At 40.6% G+C, this 24,242-nt stretch overlaps 1 protein-coding gene and 1 long non-coding RNA gene across 2 annotated transcripts in view; one reads left to right on the top strand and one right to left on the bottom strand.

The window, feature by feature from the left end:
- Positions 1 to 24,242, bottom strand: part of LOC125465591 (hemicentin-2-like) — a 103,708-nt gene that overhangs the window by 17,983 nt on the left and 61,483 nt on the right. Inside the window, exons 10-13 of the mRNA XM_048559286.2 lie at positions 22,499 to 22,612; positions 21,933 to 22,136; positions 19,882 to 19,950; positions 11,854 to 12,823 (exon numbers count right to left, since the gene is read on the bottom strand). Coding sequence (XP_048415243.1) covers positions 11,854 to 12,823; positions 19,882 to 19,950; positions 21,933 to 22,136; positions 22,499 to 22,612 — 1,357 coding nt within the window. The remainder of the gene's footprint in view (positions 1 to 11,853; positions 12,824 to 19,881; positions 19,951 to 21,932; positions 22,137 to 22,498; positions 22,613 to 24,242) is intronic.
- Positions 1,302 to 24,242, top strand: part of LOC125465594 (uncharacterized) — a 45,616-nt gene continuing 22,675 nt past the window's right edge. Inside the window, exons 1-2 of the long non-coding RNA XR_007250284.2 lie at positions 1,302 to 1,383; positions 3,548 to 3,583. This is a non-coding gene — a long non-coding RNA (uncharacterized LOC125465594). The remainder of the gene's footprint in view (positions 1,384 to 3,547; positions 3,584 to 24,242) is intronic.

Here is a 24,242-nt window from a genome sequence, read left to right as displayed (position 1 = left end):
TTTCTGTCGAATGGTGATCTGGTCCACCAAGCTAGCCACACCTTAAGTATAAGGTAATGGCTGTGGAAGAGTTCATGTTGAAGCGGCATTGAGCTCCATCCAATCTGATGCTGGCACACACAGTCAATGGATGGAGTCTCTGGCATTCCTGCACAAGGTCACAATGGAAATAAATGTTCACCTCTGAGTCCTGATAGTCTTCAGTAATTATGCCGAACTCATCAATGTAACCTGTATCTATTTTTATGATGCCATAAAGTGCCTCATATTATGTCAGACAAGTGCCTCTTCTTATTAAGATTCACCACTAGTCTATCCTGCACCAGGCTTTCCTCCAACTTAACCTCTGCCTTAAAATTATTTAAAAGATTCTTTTCTCAGTATCTTTTGTGAAGGGAATTCCAAAGACTTACAACCCTCTCTGAGAAAAAAATTCAGAGAGTTACATAAGCACTAGACTAGTTTTCAAAGTTTTTACAAAATAAAGAGCTACTATACAGAGGATACTTAATATTTAATATTATTCAGAGTTTTGAATGATTGAGGAAAAATTGATTTATGGCAAGTTTTGTGAAATTAGATGGGAGAATTTTCTTTAAAGGAGTTCTTTGAAAGAACATTGGAGATTTTTCATAAGAAAGGCTTCTTTAAAATCATGTGACTGGTGATAGCTGCCTACTTTTCTCAAGACCTCTGCTGAGGTTCTTTTGACTAGTGACTGGTTTTGGAGACCTCCTGCTTTACCTGGAGGAAAGCACACTGCCCAGCTGACCTCTCTCAATTCTGAAAAGAAAACCTTTTGTTGCGTGAAACCCATTTGTTTTATTTTGTTACTGTGATTGAAGGAACACCTCAAAACAATACTTTTGCAAAAGCTGTGTCTGTAAGATTCCAAAGCAACCAAGCAACCAGATATACCAGAAAATTAGAGCACCAGACTCCAGAATATTCTACACTCATGATTTTACTTTACAAGATTACCCCATTGACTAAACTTCTTTCAAGAAAACCAATCTCTGCAGATAAGTCGTTTTTTAAGCTTCTTTTCCTGATAACTGTATATATGTTTTTGTGTGTTTTGGGCACATTTGAAGAGATAAGCATTTCAATTTGTATAACACTAAATTTATGTTAAACGATTAATATGTCTTAATTGAATAAGTTTTCATTTTGATATTAAAGCAATAATTCTGTTAATTAAGAAACCTGGTTAATATATCATGTTATTTAAAACCTGAAAAAGTTAAGGAATTTAATTGATCATCTAGATATTTGGAGTATTTTTGTTTTATGTTGTGGCCCACACTATAGTGGTACAAGAGAGATGGTGCATTCCTCAAACCTCTGCCTTGACAATGCATAACCAACAAAGCCAGTAAGCAGGTTGGTACATTGATTTTTTGAGACATTCTATGATAAAAAACAAGTTATTTAGAAATGATAGCCTCGACACTTGTTTAGAAAATGCATATTTCTCTGACAACTATATTGAAGAAAAGCTGGTACAAAGCTTAAGTACATCAAAAATAATATTGGAAGAAAAGAAAAATAATTTGTGCTTTATTTCTATCAACCTAATAGAACTGGCTTGAGGGTGATTCGATGTTTGTAGTCAATTCATTGAAAGTGAAATTTGACAGTGATCCAACTGGTACGATTTCAAAAATCAAACCTCTCAACTGAGCCTGTAAATCAGAAACTCGGTCCGCAGTTTGATTGATATCTCACAAAGAAATACTTTAAATGTGTGTAATGACAAGCTTCACACATTATTCACGTTTGACTGCACAAACAGAAATATCAAAGAGTCATGGAGAGTCTGGCAAAGTGAGAAATAGACTGGAATGCTTATCACGGTAATGAGAGCCCAGAGACATGTTTCATTCCCAGCCAAACATAAAATAATTTTCACAGCATCACCAAACCATCAGGAAGTCTACCACATTATTATAAACTAACCCCTGGCCTTCTCCTCTGGTTTATGATCATTATCATTATGACTGTTGCATGCAGTATAACATTTCCCATGAATTTCCTTCCTGAAAATGGTGGTATTAATTGTCTTTGTTGAGAAGGATATCAGTGCCAAAGAAGAAAACAATGCAAAATTTTCCACTGTCTGGTCTTAATTGTCATTAGTTATGAAAAATGACTTCTGAGTCAATATACAAAATTTTGGGATAGTTAAGGTGGAGAATGTCTGCCAGCCTCTTCCTGGCAGAGTGCCAGCTCCACTATTTCTCACATTGGTTAACTGTGCCATTTCTTGAGTTAAGTAAGTTTAATAGCCCTTCCATAACACCCAACCAACAAAGGTGAAAATAGTTCTCCTTCACTTTTGGTATCACCTGTGCTGAGACAGAAAATAATTAGGACAGGGCCTATAACAAGGGACAATTTGGCTTAAATCTCTGCAGACATGGAACAGATTCTTGCTTTAACAGGCCTGGCACCTTACATCCAGTAATCACACCCTCATATCTATCTGCCAATATTTTTGGTAGGGTAGAGGATAGGGTATCTGGAATGCACACTCTACACATTTTTGGAAACAGTAATATTATGAAAATTGCAGCTGCCCTCTCTCAGAAGCAATTTTTGCCCCTAGAATTCTGAAACATGATTCATTATTTTTTACGAATTTGAGGAAGAGACCTAAATCTACTGGAGTTCTTTGCAGAGGTCAGAACAACCTTTCAAAAACAGAAACAGAAGTTGCTGGAAAAGTTCAGCAGGTCAAAGTTAACGTTTCAGGTCCGGTGATCTTTTCTCAGAACCCTCATCTTGGTTACCTCCTCAAAAAACTCAATCAAGTTTGTGAGACATGATTTCGCACCCACAAAGCCTTGGTGACCATCCCTGATCAGATCTTGTCTCTCCAAATGCATATCAATCCTATCTTTCAGCATCACCTCCAACAACTTACACATCATTGAAGTCAGACTCACCGGAATGTTAACGCTGACTTTTTCTTCTCAGATGCTGCCAGACCAGATAGTTTGTCCAGCTACTTCTGTTTCTGTTCTTGATTTACAGCATCCGCAATTCTTTCGGGCTTTTATTTACCCTTTCAGAAAGGTCAGATTTCCTTTGGATTTGTTAAGAGTAGACATGCATGTGCATAAAATGTGACTGAGGTTTGTGGAACTATTAAACTGGCAAATCATTGAAACACCTTGCTCTTCAAATTTTGGGTAAATAGGCTGCTGTGTCTCTTAGTATAGCAAGTTTTGGTATTTCTCAGCATAAGTCTGAAGGATGTCTTATAGCACCAGTGATGCTTACGGCTTCTACAATCTATCATTCTCACAACGTTGGATGGAGAGCTGTAAATTCACAGATGATTGACAGTTTCAATTAGTTACAAGGTCTTTGCTATTTTTGCAGGACTATAAATAAAGTTGCTTTTGTAAGGGATTTAATTACTTGAATGGACTTAAATGTGGTAAATGGGCTTTTTTGTTAATGAGATTTCAATGAAATTTTTTAAAATATAATCAGTGAAGTCTGTAACAAGTACTTGGAATTTTGTTTTATTTCCTCTCAGCAGAACATTCTGACATCAGCCAACGATGACCACATGGTGAGTATTAATGAAGGTTGTAAGGGCAATGGGTGATGGGTGAGGAACATGCATGAGCATCATCACAATATCATAGATTTGTTATGATACAGAAGGAGGCAATTGTCTTCTCTGAGATTAGCTCTCTGAGCAATTTAATAAGGTGCCAAACTCTTACCTTTAGTCTGTAACCCTAGACATGGTTTCTAATTACATAATAATCCCAGGCCCTCTTCAATATCTCAATTAAAACTTCCTCCATCATGGTTTCAGTCAGTGTATTCAAGAACCCAACTAGTTTACTGTGTGAATTTTGCTCTCCTCACTTCTCATTTGCATCTTTAGCAAGTCACTTTAAAACTATGCTGTCTGGTCCTTGATCTTTTAGGAGCGGGGTCAGCTTCTTCCTAATTACTCTGTCTATACCCTTCATGTCTTTGAAAACTTCTATGAAACCTCCTCTTAACCTTCCCCTCTCCAAGGAAAATAGTCTCTACTTCTCCAATCTTTCATCATAACTAAAATGTCTCATCTCTGGAATGATTCTTGTGAAATTATTCTGCACTTTCTCCAATGCAACACAACTTTCCTACAATGTGGCATCAAGAACTTCATATAATACTCTAGCTAAGGTTTAACCAGTGTCCTATGTAAGTTTATCATGATATTTCTGTTCTTCTGCTCTATGACAATATTGATGAAGCTTAGAACACTGCATTCTTTATTACAAGCTACTGGTTTGCCATAATGGCTATAAAGGGCAACAGAAAAGTGTCAGGAGTGATGGGTTTCATGGAAAGTATGAGAGGCCAGGGGCTGGGCAGGGGACATGAGTTGCATGGATGGGGAATGATGTAAACAACGCTTGACATAGAATGTGTCAAGGTGTGGAATGAGTATAACGGTGAGGGTGTAAGGCCACTACTGTTTTGATTATAGCTAGGATGAAATCCTACAGCTTACAAATGACACGTGAATTGATGGTGTTATTGTTAATGAGGAGCATTGTCCCAGGCCACAGTCCGATATTGATCAGCTTATAAATTGGGCAGTGCAATGGCAGTTGGAATTTAATCCTGATAAGTGCACGAAGATGCATTTTGGGACATCTAGTAAAGGAAGGATAGTTACAATGAATGGTATAGCTCCCGAGGGAGTAGTGCAGAACTAAAGGACTGTCCAAGTCCATAGATCCCTGAATGTATCAGGGATTCCTGAAGGTCAACAGGGTGGTGAAGAAGGCATATGGAATGCTTGCCTTCGTTAGCCAGAGCATTGACTATAGTGGTAATGAAGTCTTGCTACAACTCTATAAAACATTGGTTAGGTCACCAATGGAATACTGTGTACAGATCTGGTCGCTCTACTACCAGAAGGACATGATCACATTGAAGAAGGGGCAGAGGAGATTCACCAGGATGTTGCCTGGGATGAAATGTCTCTGTTATGAGGAGAGACTGGATAGGCTTGGCTTGTTTTCCCTGGAGCAGAAGCTGCTGAGGAGGCTGAGATTGAAACATACAAAATTATGACAGGCAGAGGCAGAGTAGATCTTGAGAATCTTTGCCCCGTGGCAAGACCACATAAGTTTAAAGTGAGGAGTAAGTGATTTCGAGGAAATCTGAGAAAAAGAAGGTGCACCCAGGGAGTGGTAGAAATATGGCATGCTGCCTGGGAGGGTGGTGGAGGTAAGTACTCTTGTGATGTTTAAGAAGCATCCAGATGAGCACTTAAAATGCCAGGACATTGTTGGCTATGGACCAAGTGCAGATCAATGGGATTAGTGAAGTTGGTATTTGTCTGTTCACATAAACATGGTGCTGCTATGCTGTATGAATCTATGACTCATGCTTCAATTGTTGTCTTCTCGATACTGAAAATGCAGGATTCTTTTTCTATGCCTTACCCTTGCACAAAGGATATGTTTAAACAAAGTAATAATGAAAACAGGGTTCCCACCTCGTCAAAGTAGCCTTTACTGTTGTGGAAATGGCAACTAGGGTCTGTGACAAAAACTTGTGCTTTGCTGTGCTGGTCAGAGATAACGGGAACTGCAGATGCTGGAGAATCGAAGATAACAAAGTGTGAAGGTGGATGAACGCAGCAGGCCAAGCAGCATCTCAGGAGCACAAAAGCTGACGTTTCTGGCCTCGACCCTTCATCAGAAAAGGGGGATGGGGAGAGGGTTCTGGAATAAATAGGGAGAGAGAGGGAGGCGGACTGAAGATGGATAGTGGAGAAGATAGGTGGAGAGGAGAGTGTGGGTGGGGATGTAGGGAGGGGATCGGTCAGTCCGGGGAGGACGGACAGGTCAAGGGGGTGGGATGAGGTTAGTAGGTACACCCCGCCCTCGCAATAACCGCCCCAAGAGAATCCCCCTAGTCCTCACATACCACCCTACCAACCTCTGGATACAACGCGTCATCCTCCGACACTTCCGCCATCTACAATCTGACCCCACCACCAAAGACATTTTTCCCACCCCACCCTTGTCTGCCTTCCGGAGAGGCCACTCTCTCTGTGGCTCCCTTGTCCACTCCACACTCCCCTCCAACCCCACCACACCCGGCACCTTCCCCTGCACCGCAGGAATTGCTACACCTGCCCCCACACCTCTTGCCTCACCCCTATCCCAGGCCCTAAGATGACTTTCCACATCAAGCAAATGTTCACCTGCACGTCTGCCAATGTGGTACTCTGCATCCGCTGTACCCAGTGTGGCTTCCACTACATCGGGGAAACCACGCAGAGGCTTGGGGACCGCTTTGCAGAACACCTCCGCTGAGTTCACACTAAACAACTGCACCTCCCAGTCGCAAACCATTTCAACTCCCCCTCCCATTCCTTAGACGACATGTCCATCCTGGGCCTCCTGCAGTTGCATAATGATGCCACCTGTAGGTTGCAGGAACAGCAACTCATATTCCACTTGGGATCCCTGCAGCCCAATGGTATCAATGTGGATTTCACAAGCTTCAAAATCTCCCCTTCCCCCACCGCATCCCAAAACCAGCCCAGCTCGTCCCAGCCTGCGGAACCTGTTCTTCCTCTCACCCATCCCCTCCTCCCACCTCAAGCCGCACCTCCATTTCCTACCTACTAACCTCATCCTGACGCCTTGACCCGTCCATCCTCCCCAGACTGACCTATCCCCTCCCTACCTCCCCACCCACACTCCCCTCTCCACGTATCTTCTCCTCTACCCATCTTCAGTCCACCTCCCCCTCTCTCCCTAATTATTTCAGAATCCTCTGCCCATCCCCCTCTCTGATGAAGGATCTAGGCCCAAAACGTCAGCTTTTGTCCTCCTAAGATGCTGCTTGGCCTGCTGTGTTCATCCAGCTTCACACTTTGTTATCTTTGCTGTGCTGGTGTTTGGCATTAGGAAAGTACACTGCATCATCAAGTCATAGTTTCTTTTCTGGAGAATTTTAAAGGTAGGGCAACGGGGAACTGGACTAATTAGGTGAGTGACAGTAGGAACTGCCAATGCTGGAGAATCTGAGATAACAAGGTGTAGAGCTGGATGAATACAGCAGGCCAAGCAGCATTAGAGGAGCAGGAGAGCTTTCTGAAGAAGGGTCTATCCCGAAAGCATCCCTGCTCCCCTGATCCTGCATGGCCTGCTGTGTTCATCCAGCTCTACACCTTATTATCCTGGACTAATCGGGTAGTATTTTCATCATGAATTATATAGTTCAGGCAGATGGGCTGAGTGGTCCCTTCTGTGCTGAAATGCAGTAGAAATTTACTGCAACTGAAAATTAAACAATGCTTATGAAGGCACAGGTATAATTTCAGTGTAAATGATGGTCTGAAAGCCACATCTCATTGAAATGTGTGTACGTTTGATTCCCTTTCACTTCAGGTCAGTGCATGTCTACACACATGCCTCTGCACCCAAAAATCAGCAAAATTCTGTGCCTTAATCAATTTTTCCCAAAAGCAAAATGAAACCATAGCAAACCAGAACACAGAGCAAGAAAATGTGGTTTCTCCAAAATAAAAATCAGTGGTGTTCGTGATTTATGCAATCAGCAACATTCACTCATTTAACTTTTGTAATTTATTATCAAAACTGAACACTGAGATTCTTTGTGAAATTCCATTAGCTTTCTCATTATGAAACAATGTGGTTCAGAGTCATCAATAAAGTTTTTCTATCCAAAGTGGCTGCATCCCAGCAAATTAACTTCTTGTATCAGGATTATTCCATTAGAACTACGATACATACTTACGAGAACCACAATATCTAGAGGTAGGCCGAACAGAAACAAATTATGCCGTAGATGTGAGATGGCAAATGAGACCCTACCACACATCTCAGGATACTGCCCATTCGTTAAGAACGCTCGAATCAAACGCCATAATAAGATCGCTGACCAGTTGCAGAAACACGTCAGTAAGTACGGCTGGACATCGTACGTGGAGCCCAGACTATTCGACAGACACGGCTCCCTATGGAAACCCGATCTCATATTTAAGAAAGACAAGAAGATCGCGGTCGTAGATGTCACAGTGCGGTACGAAAATGACAATAAAGCACTGGAAACAGCATGGCGAGAAAAAGTGGAAAAATATAAACATCTGAATGCTGAGATCACGAAACTGACAGGAGGCGAGGTGCCCAGCTATTTTGGCTTCGTGATGGGCGCACGAGGCAAATGGTCGGAAATGAATAACCGCCTCATGACATTCCTCGGCATCGAGAGATATGACACATTCGCCCAAAAGACCTCGAGACTCACTTTGTCACTGACACTCAAACTTCTGCAACTCTTCAGTGACAAGTGAGGAAAAACCTCAAACGGTGAGATAAGTCCCTTCACCAAGACATAAGAACATCAAAGTTGCACATAACATCTGTCTCCGTTAATGACAATAACAACCTGCCTCATATAACATCAGTATCACCCGGGCCCTTGGTCTACGGTGACGCTAGAGAGTACAACAACATCGACGAGCGATGTAAAGACTCGGAAAAGGCACTTTTGTGCTCCTGTGATGCTGCTTGGCCTGCTGTGTTCATCCAGCCTCACATTTTATTATCTTGGAATTCTCCAGCATCTGCAGTTCCCATTATCTCTGATACATACTTCAGCTTCACTTTATCAGCAGTGATGCTAATTCCCTGGCATTATAAAAATGTGTCAGCACTAAAGTTGTATTATATTGGAAATATATGTTGTGAGCAGGTTTACATGCTTTTGTAGACCTACAGTAACAAGTGGGATCTCAACTTCTGCTTTTTACATCTATCATTGAATGGATTTCCAGTTAGTGTGCAGTCTCAAACTATAGCCTAAAATAAGGTGGGTGTGTTTTCATGCATAGGTTGATTGGATGTAATACTTGACACACAGTCCAACAGTGACAAAATTAGAATTACAGGGGTTTAAATTGACAGTCCTCAAAACAGACGCAGAGATGATGATGCACAATTTACACATACTTGCTCACTGTAATACAGGCAGCATCCTGCTGTTCCCTCCTTTGAATGTTAGCTCTGCGTCACCAACTCTAAATGTGCTGTTCATTAGCGCTGACACTTCTACAAAAAGGTTGTTGCTTATGAAGAGAGCAGCTATAATTTCAATGTAAAGGATAGTTTGAAAGCCACATTTCACTGAAACAGGTATATATTTGATTCCCCTTAACTTCAGGTCAGTGAATATGTCTTCACACATGGCTCTGCACCCTTTACCAGCAGTTCTACCCAAAAATCAGCAAAAATTCTGTGCCTTAATAACTTGTTTAGACCACTTAAAACTTGTTTCTCTTAAAGGGAAGGTGCATTGTGACTGCAGCAGATGCAACAAACTGTGTAGGAAGAGAATCAGACCTAGCAAACAGTGAGGATTTGCACTATGTGGGGTGAAAGCAGCCCCAAGATTTTCGGATGTTGCACTGGAGGCTTAGTGGAGGAGAGGAAAAGCAAGTGAGATGTGCTGTATTCATAGACTCTCAAGAGCATGCTCTGAAGGCAGTGGGAGCAGATCATCATTGAGGTCAATGCTAGGTGTCAAGACCTGAAATCCTGCATGTAATGTCAAAAGCAGTTCATTAACCTCACACAGGAAGTCATGGTCAGCAAGATTGAATGTTATATTCTGCCTATCCCACCATTAGTCTCAGACAATTTACCACAGCCCACCATTCATGTACCCCAATCTTTATCAATCAGTCCCATTTCTAACAGTGACATGTTTCACCTCATCCTCACAAACTGAGCACCACTGTAAGCCTCTCAGCTTGCACACATACTGTGAGAACAGTATAATCGATTTGGTTGATCTGGCTGTTATGATTGAATCGATTTTTCACAAACTGGGACTGGGTCAGGGAGACATATGATTCCCTACATGTGCGGAATTCTGTGGCTGCTTTCTGTCCTCCTCTCTCTTCCAGCAGCTTGGCTAATTCTTCACAATCTCAGTTAATTCATTAAGTCTGCAATGCTCCAAAGGGAATGTGCAATAGTGCACCTATGTATGGCAGCAACTCGTTTGTGACAGAAGCTTAAAGTGAGCACCATTTCCTTCATGTCCGCTATCACTTTCTGTGCACTTATACAATTTAGAAATCTATCAAAATATCAAGCGTTCAGTCAGAAGTGGTCAATGAGCAACTAAACTGCAGGTAGTTGCTGATCCCTTTTAAAAGGGGACACAATGGCCTAGTAGTATCGTCACTAGACTGCTAATCCAGGGACCCAGGTTTGAATCCCACCATTGCAGATGGTGGAATTTGAATTTAATATTTTTATAAAAGGTGTCTAATGATGACCATGAATCCACTGTTGATTGTTGGAAAAACTCATTTGTTTCATGAATATCCTTTGGGGAAGGAAACTGCCATCTTTACCTGTTCTTACTAATGCATTTGGACCCACAGCAATGTGAGTGACTCTTAGGTAATTAGGGGTGGGCAATAAACGCTGGCCTAGCCAGTGATGTCCTCAGCCCGTGAATGAATTTAAAAAAAGCATCATTAAGTGTTTATTTCTGCTGCTGAACAGTTTTCCAAAGATTAAGTGAAACCATCGCCTGGATGGTTGAGCTCCACAGAAGCAACAGGCCAGGAAGAACTATTAATATTAATTCAGTGTTGCAGGCCAATTACCATCATGATTTGCCCATCTGTATGATCTCCCTGCACTGTGCACAACTAACATCAATCTGATTCACCCCACTTTAAAGTTCTCAGGGTATTTGGGCTTCATAATGGTCGGTGCTAAAGAGACCAAATTCTCACCTAGAAAACATTACAATGCATTTCGTGTTAGTCTCCATTGTGACCACTCTCTGAAAATGCTATTCTCTTACTGATATTCCCCTGCTTTATCCTCACAAACTTTCAAATATTTCTCTATTTTTTAAATTTCTCTTATAATCATATCTTGTAGTTGCTTGGAAAAGGTTTTTAAGTTTCCATCCTATTTCCAAGTGTCTCCCCATATGAATTACTTTGGTATCATAAATTACTTAATACTTTGCTTCACAAAAATAATAATGGACTTGTGTTACATTTAAACAATGGGCTTAAAACAAAATTAATTCATATTATTATTTGCAGCTCCTCCTAAAATCTTTAAAAACTGCTGCAGCCCACATTCTGACCATATAATTATTTAATTCCAAAGGTTTTAATAACAGAGAATAGTTCACATCTATTTTTACAGATAGCTTGTCGAAGTTTTGAAAAGCTTCATCAAAGATTCTTAATGAACTGATGAAGGTGTGGGAAAGTAAGCTGAATATTTTTTCCTCATTAATACTAAGCAGAGTGAACATTAGAGTTGGCTAATCGATATTATCCTAACAGTAAAATAAAGAAAATCATGCTTTTTATTATCTTGATCCTATGCACTTCACAGATGGCAAATACTTTTGAAATGAAGTCACTGTTGTTATGTAGGAAAAACAACAATCTATTTGTGCACAGTTACGTCCCAAAACAACAGAGGTACTTGACCAGAAAATCTGTTTCAAAGGTGTTGCTTTAGAATTGTTGGCTAATACACAGGAGAACTCTCCTGTTCTTTTTGGACCAGCACCAAAAATGCTTTTACAACCTCCTGAAAGGGTAGCTGAGGATTCAGTTTGGCATATCATCCAAAGGACAAACCATACAGCAATAAAATGCTCCTTCAGAACTTCAGCTAGATCATGATCTCAAGTTCCTGGAGCGTATTTTAAAGGGGACCTTCTGATTCAGGGGAGAGAGTGTAACCACCTTTGAATTACATAAATGTTTCACCCCTTATTCTAGTTAAAATTAAAAGGACAGACCGTTTAATGATTCCAATGGTTCCAGCTGATGAGCGAAATGGTTGGCTTGTGGTACAATTAGAACTCCAAGCTGGTTCTGAAGAATACTTTGCCATCTCTTTACTCAAGTAGCGCAGGTATGTCCTAAGTGATGGCAGAGTGGAATTCCTTGTAAGCAGGTGAAGTTGTTCCTGCGTGACAATAGTTGTTCTTCCTGGGTTTGAAGACAGATATATCTCCAGTAAAGAATTAGCATTGCTGGTTTGTGTTGTGCCACTCACTGTTGAGGAAACTCTAGCTGGATTTAAAGCAACTTCCACTGGAGTAGAATGTTGTATAAGGAGAGATGTGTCCAGGGATGGAGAACCTAAAGCTAAAGGTGTTAAAGTTGAGAATGCATTCATTATAGATATTGTTGGGATTATAGGCATTGCCTGAGATTGAAAGGGCCTCACTGAAGACATTGATGGAGAGAGGAAATATTTCATTGTAGATGCTACTGGAGATGATAAAGGCCTCTTTGCAACTGATGCTGAAGATGAAAAAAGTTTCATTGCAGATATTACGCAAGATTGAAAGGGATTCACTGTGGATATTTTCCCAGATGGAAAGCTTTTGCCTGTAGTCATTTCTGAAGATTGGAAAGGTCTCTCTGCTGCTAATGCTGAAGGTGGAGAGGGTCTCGCTGTAAGCATTGTTGCAGATGGAAATGGTTTAACTGTAGATGTTACAGCAATGTTTAAAGCTACAACTGCTTCTGGGGCTGAAGACTGTGAGTCAAGTGATGTTACTGAGCTAGCCGATACAGGCAATGATCTGATTACTTTTGAGGAAGGAGAATGAGAATGATGCAGATGTTTAGATTTCATTGAACTTGACGGAGACACAATAGCTGTCAGAATGTCTGAATGCATGAAGTTTTCCTCTGGTGCCAAACTTGTGGGAGCAGAGATGTAGGATGCTGGTATGGAAAGATCATCTGGCTCTGGAGCTAAAAAAAAATAACTTAATTAAAAATAGGCATCTGTATCCTTGGGCAGGGTGAACAGAAGTTATTGTAAATTTCTATTACAGAAAACATACTGGTAGCAACCCAGGAACTACTTGTAAATATCTGAAATTAATTTGCAGTCTTGATCAAAAAATATAATAGATCTAACTGATCTTCAGTACATATCTGCAATTCAAATTTCTGAGTTGCACTGTTCAATTGCAATCTCTCAGGCTTCCAGCTGCAAATTTGCTAACTTTCAGTAACCATCTAGAAATGTAACTATGAGATAAATAAAATGCAAAAAATGTAAATCTGAAAGGCTTTAATGTGCAGGATGAAATGAAGAAATCAGTCCACAAATAAATAGTTTGGAACAGAGAAACAAAATCCAGTCTAAAAACCTCGCTATTTGAATCTCCACTATTACATTTATCTTCCAAAACACACAGCAACATTACTTCAGACTCATATGCAAAAGTTCAATAAATATCATGCCATCATCTGGTACTTAATTCGAAAATGTGCTTGATTTGCTAAGATATATATGTACGGAACTATGGAGCCAAATTTAATCTCTGAAGAGAAAGCATTTCTGGTAATACAAACCGAACTGTTGAGTCACGGTGAGAGTTCTGTTTATAAATACAGCAAGTTATCAGAGTAGAAATTCTCAAATATTCACTGATGAGGCTAAAAATGGGCTGATTTGTGGTATGAAGAACTTAAATGTTAACAGTTTATAACATGTTGCTCGGTGGACTTTATCCAATGGGTGGAAGAATAAAGGCTTATGTATTGCAATTAAAATAGCAAGAGGGAAGAAAAGTGGGAAATGCTAGCTGGAGAGAATGACCAGCCACTAATCACCAACCAGAAACCTGCAGTAACCAAGGAACAAATGCAAATAATAAAATGTGAGGCTGGATGAACACAGCAGGCCAAGCAGCATCTCAGGAGCACAAAAGCTGACGTTTCGGGCCTAGACCCTTCATCAGAGAGGGGGATGGGGTGAGGGTTCTGGAATAAATAGGGAGAGAGGGGGAGGCAGACCGAAGGTGGAGAGAAAAGAAGATAGGTGGAGAGAGTTTAGGTGGGGAGGTAGGGAGGGGATAAGTCAGTCCAGGGAAGACGGACAGGTCAAGGAGGTGGGATGAGGTTAGTAGGTAGGAGATGGGGGTGCGGCTTGGGGTGGGAGGAAGGGGTGGGTGAGAGGAAGAACAGGTTAGGGAGGCAGAGACAGGTTGGACTGGTTTTGGGATGCAGTGGGTGGAGGGGAAGAGCTGGGCTGGTTGTGTGGGGCAGTGGGGGGAGGGGACGAACTGGGCTGGTTTAGGGATGCGGTGGGGGAAGGGGAGATTTTGAAGCTGGTGAAGTCCACATTGATACCATTAGGCTGCAGGGTTCCCAAGCGGAATATGAGTTGCTGTTCCTGCAACCTTCGGGTGGCATCATTGTGGCACTGCAGGAGGCCCATGATGGACATGTCATCTAAAGAATGGGAGGGGGAGTGGAAATGGTTGGCAACTGGGAGGTGCAGTTGTTTGTTGCGAACTGAGCAGAGGTGTGTTGCAAATATATTGATGTTAGTGTGGCATTGACTTTACATTGTGCCTTTTGTTCATGTTGGGTGTGAAAACAGGGCTTTTCTTAAATGGTGAGGAACTGGAAAGTGTTGAATGTCAAAGGGGCTTAAACATCCTTGAAAGTTAACATGTTGGACAACTGTTGTGAGGAAGGGTCACCAGACCCAAAATGTTAACTCTGATTTCTCTTCACAGATGCTGCCAGAGCTAAGCCTTTTGAGCAATTTCTGTTTGTGTTTCTCATGCCGGTACAAAGTAAAGAGCTTATTGGCCTTTGTTGTAAGAGGATTTAAATAAAAGAGCAAAGGTATTTTGCTGAAATTATGGGGCATGTTGGTGAGACTGTACATGGAGTATAGTGTGCAGTTTTCATCTCCATAGCTTTAGAAAGACATATTTACGATTGAGACAGTGTGACAAAGGTTCAACAAACTAATTCCTAAAATGGAGAAAAAAAAATAGACTGGGCCTGTATTCTCAGGAGTTTAGAAGAATGAGAGGTGACCTCATTCAAACATGGAAAATTCTTCCACAGCTCTGCAGGTTAGATGAGAAGGATGTTTCCCCTGGCTGAGTAATCTAGAATCAGGGCACACAGTCTCAAAAAAAAGCACTGTGATGAGAAGGAAGCCCTTCACACCGAGGGTGCTGGAATCTGTGGAATTCTCTATCCCAGAAGCCTGTGGAGGCCCATTGTCGTGTATGTTCAAGGCTGAGATTGATAGATCTCTACAAATTAAAAACATCAATGAAAATGTAGATTGTGCAGAGATAATTAATAGTGTTGAATTATAATGTCAGCCACAATCTCATTGAAAGGTGAAGTGGGTTCAAAGGACAGAATGGCTTACTTCTGCTCTTACTTTCTACATCTTTATATGTTTAAGGAGTAATTGGAGGCTACGTTGTCTCATTTTCAGATCATTCAGCTGAAATGGTATACACACTTGGGCGTACTGTGGACATAACGTGATGCCAGTTCCCTGTTCCCAAATCTCTGCTTTGCACCTAATGTCTCTCAAAGGGTAAAAAAGAATCTTCTGCAGCTTAACAAAGTGTGAAGATGGATGAACACAGCAGGTCAAGCAGCATCTCAGGAGCACAAAAGCTGGCGTTTCGGGCCTAGGCCCTTCATCAGAGAGGGGGATGGGGAGAGAGAGAGGGGAGGGGGACCGAAGATGGAGAGAAAAGAAGATAGGTGGAGAGGAGAGTATAGGTGGGGAGGTAGGGAGGGGATAAGTCAGCCGCCTCCCCCTCTCTCCCTATTTATTTCAGAACCCTCTCCCCATCCCCCTCTCTGATGTAGGGTCTAGGCCCGAAACGTCAGCTTTTGTGCTCCTGAGATGCTGCTTGGCCTGCTGTGTTCATTTAGCTTCACACTTTGTTATCTTGGATTCTCCAGCATCTGCAGTTCCCATTATCTTCTGCAGCTTACATCCCTTTTGACTCTAACAGTGAATTACAAGTATTATTTGTGATTCTTGATGGTACAGTGTAGATCATGCGTTAAAATTTTGTTTAGGAACTGCATGTGCCTTAAATTGGGTGGTGCACTTCGCAATAATTATCGCTTCAAAAATGCAGAAGTTGCATGTCTCCTTCAACATGCCTTTTCATAGGCTGCTTTTTCAGCCATTCTGATTGCAGTAACATTTTGGTAAACACTAGCAGTGTAACAGCATCAGAATCCAAACCAGAAGATTGCCTATTCCTGTATTTACAGACCACATCCTTGGGCCCTAACACCACAGACACAGTACATGTTCCAGACCCCACATTCAACATTGCGTGCAAAGTATGGACATTAAGACTAACATGAGCTTTCTACAATAAATTCACAAACAAGAATTTGCCATTTAAGCGCAAATAAATTGAGGCCAAGATTGCAGTACTGTGAGTGATAAAGTGAATATAAACATTTCTGTAAAAGCTCATGGTTGTTTCTGTTTGCTCTCTTTGAAATCCATTGATACCGTTAGTTCACTGAAAATACTCAAGTTATTTTATTTCGAATGTGATTTAGAAGCAGTGCATTCTATCTTACATAATCTAACTTTCTTTCTTTCAAATTTAAACCTTTCAAAATATTTACATTCTCTTTACTTAATTTATGACTGCAATTTAAAACCCTAACCATAGCCTATTATGGAATTTCAATGAAGCCAAACATAGGCAAGTCAGTATCAGTCAGCATGCTTCATATTCAAACATTTCAGGGAATGTCCATTTCCCCAGCCAAAATCCAACATTTCATGTTCATTCCAAATGAAAGCATGACTAAGTAGATGAAAGTTTTTATAACACGGTATTAGGTAATTACTTGATTACATCCGTTTCACCTCATTAACACAGATTTTGTGTCAACAGGAAAAAAAAGGTTGACATCTAAAAATCAACACACAAAGATTACGTAGTTTTAGACACCAGGGTCATTTTATTCAAATGAAAGTTTGAAGATCATGCCAACTGTGGAGGTCAGGAGCAATACAGAGATCAGGCAGACTTATCGAACAACAGGATTGAAGAATGCTCCCAGGCAAGCAATATAATGTAGGCTTTAATCATTTTACAGAAAGTGAAAGATGAATGGATTAAGATAGAGACTGCAATATCAAAATCAGGCATTAAGAAAACAAAAAAAATTCTTTTGTTACTTAAACTATGCCTTGTCAAATATTCAGACAGATTGTAGTTTATTACTTAAAAATTTAGATTTTCAGCATCAGAACAAATGTTCAGCAATATTTATAACTTAAAATTCTCTGTAGAAGAGTTATACCCAAATGTACTAGGCTTAAAATCAGCTTTGATTTTATTCGCAGGAACAATGCACAAAAAGTTTGAATTCATGTCAATTCATTGAGTCTATATTGATTGTAGGTGAGAAGGTTACAATAGTGCACACTTTGGAACAGCAGGGCAGTAGTGACTGCAGCATCCTGATTTCTGTGTTTAATTGTAAATGTATACATGCCAGGCATCGTTGTTAGTTCTACACAGTATTGGCAAGTATTGACCATTTGTCATCCTTCCAACCACAAAATCCAGCACAGTGTATCTTCTGATATATTTTCACAATATGGTTTCATATTATTTATGGATGAAATCCTAGGATTTAGAACTGAATCCAGGCAACAACTAATTTCTTGAGCATATGAATCCTAAGATATGTGGATCTTAAATTAGATTCAGATGGGTTTAAACCAGTACTAAGTGTGAATTTCATAAAATTTAATTCCTCACTACTTGAAGCAAGTGGATTATTATATGTCAACATCTTCATAGGAACAAACTATAAGTTGGCAAAAACCTTTAGAGTCTGTAATAATGCTCGGGGTGCAGGATATTAAAAAAAGCCGTCTTAAAAAATAAGTTACAGCCATTTTTTATGTCATTATAGACAAACATTATTGTTTCAGGTGTGAATTCCTTTCCATTCTGACATTAGACTGACAAGATACAACACAGCTGGATGTAAAGTGTTCACTCAGCTCTGACATCCCAAGGTGCCTAAAGCCCATTTCAGAAGAGCACTGTGAATGTTTCCACGTCCCTCATTACTTATAGCCCTTTTATAAAAATGCCAGCCCAAAACCTCAGAACATTAACCTGGTACTCTGAATTACAACATCTGGCAGCATCTGTAAAGAGAAATCAGAGTTAACATTTCCAGTCCAGTTCTGAGGAAGGGTCACTGGGCCCAAGACATTAATTCTGATTTCACATCAAATGTTGCCCAACCTGCTGAACTTTTCCAGCAACTTCTGTTTTTGTTTCTGATTTAAAGCATCCGCAGCTCTTTCAGTTTTTTCTCTGAATTGCAAGTTCAGTGGCATTACCTTGAAGCCACCATCTCCCCTAAAGAACAATTCATTGCACCAGCTGTGTTTTTGGACGAGCAATTATTACTCCATTAGCAAATGGCGGTAGCTGTAATGCTGCAGCATTGTCTCACTCTCAGCAAGGAAACAGACAACTGGTTCATGAAAAACATGAACACTAAAAATGCAACTAACAAAACATTTTCACCTGTAGCTTTCCCATGGGTTCAACAGACAGACTGTGCAGGGCTTTATGCAGTCAGCAAAGTCATGACTAAAGTTTATCATTTCCTGTTTACACATTTCTAAACCTGCTACCATTGTCTATTTGGTAACTAAGCAATAAAAGAGGTAAAATGATAAATTTGATGAAACAGGAAAACCGCTTAGAAAATGTCAATTGAAACCTGAAAAAAAACATTTAGGCAAATGCAACCAGTATCCCATTTAATCAATTATGTCTTGAATTGCTGTACTAACTCTCATCAATCCAATGAACTAGCAAACTTTTGTGTGAACAACCTGGCAGTGTTTAGAACAAGAGAGTGTCGTGCCACAGGTGACATACTTTTCTTATTGTTTCATGTGTGTATTTGCAAGAATTGTTTTAATTCCCGCCTAGTATTGTCTTGTTTCGAAACATGTGCAGCATCTCGAATATCAAACCAGAATCAACAGGCAAAGTCTGAACCCAGCCCAGAGGCTGAAGTTATTTTGTCAATTTTGCAAAAAACTAATACGATTTCAGAGTTTCTATCCTAAGATTTTTATAATTTCCGGATTATATATAAGAGTACGTTTGTAAGGCTCTGGTCCCAATTTGGGGAGCCAATAGATTGGAGCATGGGTTAGCAATAGAGCTGAAATCTATATCTAATGCTCCTTTCTGCTGAGCGACTCCCTGTCAGAGTCATAGCCACATCAAAAATTAGGGTTTTCAAGTACAGGTTACACCTAAAAAATTCCCCTTCATGATTTTGAATTGCCTCTTCATTTCTTCACCATGGATTAAAATCCTGGAACTGCCTTCCTGAGAGCATTGTGGGTATACGTCATCCCCATGGACTATAATGGTTTAAGAAGGCAGGTCGCTGTCACCTCTTCCAAGGCAATTACAGACCCAAATCCCATAAGCAAGTTATAAAATAAGCAACTAATCCCATCCAATCAGTTTCCAATGTGGGGTGCTGATTTATTTCAGCGTAGTTACCTGCTAGTAACATCACTAGGTATTTTGATAGGCACTATTATTGTCACATCCCACATTCCTGAGTATTGTGATTCTCTTAAGGAGAGTATAGAACCAGGTCAAACCTACAACTCTTCAAATGTGTTTGAAGTATCAAAATCTAGTGTTTAACCATGATGTTACATGTAGGTAGCTGTCACCTTGTGGAGCATGCACTATGATCTATTCAGACCAAATCACGGCTCACTGGGCAATCCACTTTTATTCCAAACACCAAGAGCCAATCAGTGTTATTTTTGTCTGATCTCCCTTACCAAAATTAGGTTGGTCACAACTCCCACTGCATTGATCAACAGCGCTGAGAACAAAAATATTTTGGCACTGTACGATAGTGAAAAGATGGAAGAGTAGAACTCATCAACACTTTTAAAACAATATAGATGGAGTTTAAAGAAAACTTACCTTCAATATATACAGCTACAGATCTTTTTGCTGACCCTGCTTCATTCACAGCTTCACATTCATAAATACCTGAAATAAAAAAACAATTTACATTGACCCAGTTAAGGTTGGCCATTAATCCATTGGCAGCTAAATATCGAGGCTCATCTAAAGCAAATACCAAACTGGACTCTCTCCTTTTAAGTAATGTTCCTTCCAAATGTTAAATAACTTCTACTTAACAGAGTTGAAGAAGTGTAATAATGGAATGCATCAAAAATATCCCACAATATACTATTTCACCATGTAGAATTGGTACAAAAGCAGGAACAGGGTACTGAGTGGATGATCAGCCATGATCATATCAAATTATGAAGCAGGATTAAAGAGCTGAATGGCCTACACCTAGACCTGTTACTATTTTCTATGCTTCTACATAGTTCCAACATATCACCCATTTTTAATTCAAGGAAGAGAAACTTGATGAACTTGTAGGCCAATGACATGATTAGAATAGTTACATAATCGCCATGATTCTCAGAGTCAGGCTGTCTCTGGAAGCATTTTAAATTAACAGGTAAAACCAGGAGTCCCACCCCTGTTCCTGCCACCAGCAATTTTCACTGGTATGGGATAAGGATGTAGGTAGTGATGCTACACCCTGCTCTCCCAATCCAGCTAGTTCTTTAGCAGGGTCAGCATCTCATTCCCCCTGTCATGTTGTGAAATCAGGGCAGGTTCTAAATGCCTCATGATTCAAATCACCAGTCCTGAACCATTGTCTGATTTTGAAAGGTCTGTTTAAAAGGTCTTATGCATGTTCCTCATGTCCACTTCATGTCTTCCATTTTCCTTTCCTGGCTTCTATGCCCCAAGACTCCTTCCTGAGCCTTCACTTTGCAGAAACAGAACTCTGGCATTGGTCTCTGTGCATACAGTTTCCAGAGAGCCTCATTATGAATGCTTAGCTAGATTCCAAGACAGTTGGATTATTTCAGCAGGTTCTTTGCTTTGAAAGGTTGAAGTTGGACAGATTGACATTTAATGAGTTTGTAAGAGCAATAATTAGATTTCAAATCTGATTTATGAATGGACATTCTTTTTCCCTTAGAATTCAAGATTGATCAATGTATTTGAAGTATCAGAATCTAATGTTTAACCATGATGTTACACATGGGGATCATTGTTATTATGTGGCACAATGGTACTGTGCAGAAGGTAAACTGGGTGAGTGAGCATGAAGAGGGCATGGAAAGCCTATGACAATACGTGAATGAGACACTGGGGTGTGGAGGGAACATAGAGAGTAAGTGGAGTGATGAGGGAGAGGTAAAAGCTAGAGGAGCAAACTATTCACAGACCAACAGTCCTAGAGAGCTGAGCTGGGACTTCTAACCAGTCAGCCTCAGGACTCACACACCGCTGAAGTCTGACTCAATTGTGCCCCATCTCCTCAGAGCGAAAAATGCTTCTAACTGGGTCTTTTATGTTGAGGTGAATTTACTAAGTCGGGAAGTTTTCTGACTTAAGCCATCCGTTTCGCCAGTAAAACTCCAGCACACTGAGTTTTAAATGTTGCTGTAGGCAAAGTAAATTTGTGTGCACTATTTTACTCACCCAGTTTATCTAATTTACTTATATCCTGCATGTGCCTTGTGTTTCATCCACTGGACAGCTATTTAATGATTTTATGGTTTATCCCATGTCTCCGGATTACTATCCCAGGGATAACACCACAACACATCATCTCCCACTATGTTATACTAATTTAAAGTCCTACACCAATGCTTACTTTGTAGACTTCAGGATTTGAAAACACATTTCACAGAAGGGCAGTGCATCAAAAATAGAAGTTGTCGTCTGGACAAAATACTGGTACTTTCTCCTTAATGGAATTGTGGATCTATCTACAGTATATGGACTGCAGTGATCAAGAAGGCAGCACACCATCACACTCTCAAAAGCAACTAGGGTGAGCAACAAATGCTGGCCCAGTCAGCGATACCCATGTTCCACAGTTGAATTTAACAAAAAAAATGTTATCCATTTAAAAATACCAGATTGGCACATACCTTCAACACTTTGCATTGCCTTTCTTATTGTAAGTATCCCATTCTCTGTGAGAAAGTTGGGCCAATCACTGGCAATTAAAGGCCTGTTCTTGAAGAACCAGAAGATATTAGGCTTTGGAATTCCAGAGACATCACAGAACAGTGTAAATTCCAACCCATGATGAACCTGCGTTGAGGCATTGAGGAACAGAATACTGGGTGGAACTGTAGCAAGAGCAGCAGATGAAGGAAAGCCAGAGTAAAGAAGACAAGAAGCAATAGAGGAATGGGAACCAAAAGATGAAGATGACAGAAAAGTGAAGAAAATAATGCAAAGTGCATGAAAGCATTGGGCACAAACAGTGAGAGATGGAATACAGAGAAATATGAAGGGAAAAGTTAAAAAGATGGAGCAACATTGTAAGACACAATGTGGGAATAGTAAGAAATAGAGAACAGAAAGGAATAACAGAATTTGAGCTAAAATTAGAAATATAAAAAATATAGTGATCAATTAGTGCACAAGAATAAACAGAATATCAAAAAGTAGTGACAGAAATCAACAGATTATAAAGCTGTAGCAGTACCATGCACTTTTAATCTTCCAGTCCTTTCATATCTTCCCAGTGTGCTTGAAGCCGCACAGCGATATATACTTTCATCAGCCAGATTAACCCTAGGAATCAGCAACATCTCTTGTCCTACAAGGCAAGGTTTAACACAAAGAATGTCAGTCGATAAGTGGTGGAACATTTTGTTTTCTCGTCCTGGGATTTCCCCTTGGACGGGCAGCAGCCCTATAACATATGACACCCGAGACACACGAAATTCAGAAATGTGGCCAAATTCCTATTCCACCCACACAGTGGTGAGGGCTCCAGCTTTCTATCAAAGAAAAAGAACAACAAGAATCAAAGGCTCTTCTTCTCAGGGCTGCCCTTGTACTCCTCATTTTAGCTCGATCAAGAGGAAATGTTGTTAACGACAAGATTGCAGAGCATCGACTGTACCTGAAAATGAATGACACTCAACGGTTTAAAAATTGGGCTGAAAATGGTTTTAACTTAACTATTCCTATTGGGGTACAATTATTCCTGCTTGCTAATATGCCGCAACATTACACATGTAATGGGACTAATGTTCCATTAACCCTGTGAATTTCAGCACAGCATTTGAATATAGCTGGAAAGCAAATAAGCTAACCCAACCACAGCTAGGAATTCCCATCAGTTTTGCAAGGTTCAGAACTGCAGCTTGCAACCTTCATGACCAGAGACAGTGTTGTCATAGAGACAGTCTCCCCGTGTTTCTGTTTCCTAAGCCTTTAAGAGGCCTACCTTAACATTCTTGGCTGGAACACTGAGTGAAGATCAAAGTGTCTGAATAGAAGGGAAGGATTAATCCAGGTGACTCCCATGAAATGAAATAATGGCACAGGCTTGATGAACCTATCTCTGTGAAGTAAACATTCCATCATTCCAACATTTTTCATGTAACTATTTCCACTTCCAGTTTGCTGGGGCTCCATTCCCATCTGAAATGTATAACATCCCCCAGTACAATTAAGGTGGCAAACAGTTGAGAAGCAACATACAAAGATCCATGACAGCTCAATGCTAAATGAACTGATCTCAGCTGCCCATAAGCAACAAACCAGGGCCAGGAAAAGAGATGAAGTTGTCTCTTGGTTATGCTCCAGTGACTGATATTGAAATGTCCATGATGTTGGTCACGAAGAGAATCGGGTTAGGTTGAGTAATCCGGGCTCACACATCAGGCTGGCAAACAGTCTAAGTACAACATGGTATACAGCACCTAAGAAGCTCCAATGCAACCACAGTTAACAGCATTAGGAAAGACAAAGAGAAGAAACAATGTTTGCACAAATCATGAGCCGCCTGGTGACCCAGTGGTTAGCGCTGCTGCCTCACAGCACAAGGGACCCGGGTTTGATTCCAGCTTTGGGCGACTATTTGTGTGGAGTTTGCACATTTTCCCCGTGTGTATGTGGGTTTCCTCCGGGTGCTCCCATTTCCTCCCACGACCCAAAAATTTGCATGTTAGGTGGGTTGGCTACGTTAAATTGCCCACAGCGTCCAGGGATATGCAGACTAAGTGGATTACCAATAGTAAATGCATAGATAGGGTGATGGCCTAGGTGGGATGCTGTTTGGAGTATTGGTACAGACCCAGTGGGCTGAATGGCCTTTTTCTGCACTGTAGGGCTTCTATGCATTACATTAATTTAGCCTATTGCCAGAGTGAAGCTTGTGTCTTATTGCTAATAGTGCTATTGTTGGTGATCAGCAGAGAGGGTTGTTGCTTTCCAAA

The sequence above is a fragment of the Stegostoma tigrinum genome, chromosome 29 (assembly GCF_030684315.1).
Source record: "Stegostoma tigrinum isolate sSteTig4 chromosome 29, sSteTig4.hap1, whole genome shotgun sequence".
Taxonomy (NCBI): Eukaryota; Metazoa; Chordata; class Chondrichthyes; order Orectolobiformes; family Stegostomatidae; genus Stegostoma; species Stegostoma tigrinum.
This window is presented reverse-complemented; position numbering and strand designations above follow the sequence as displayed.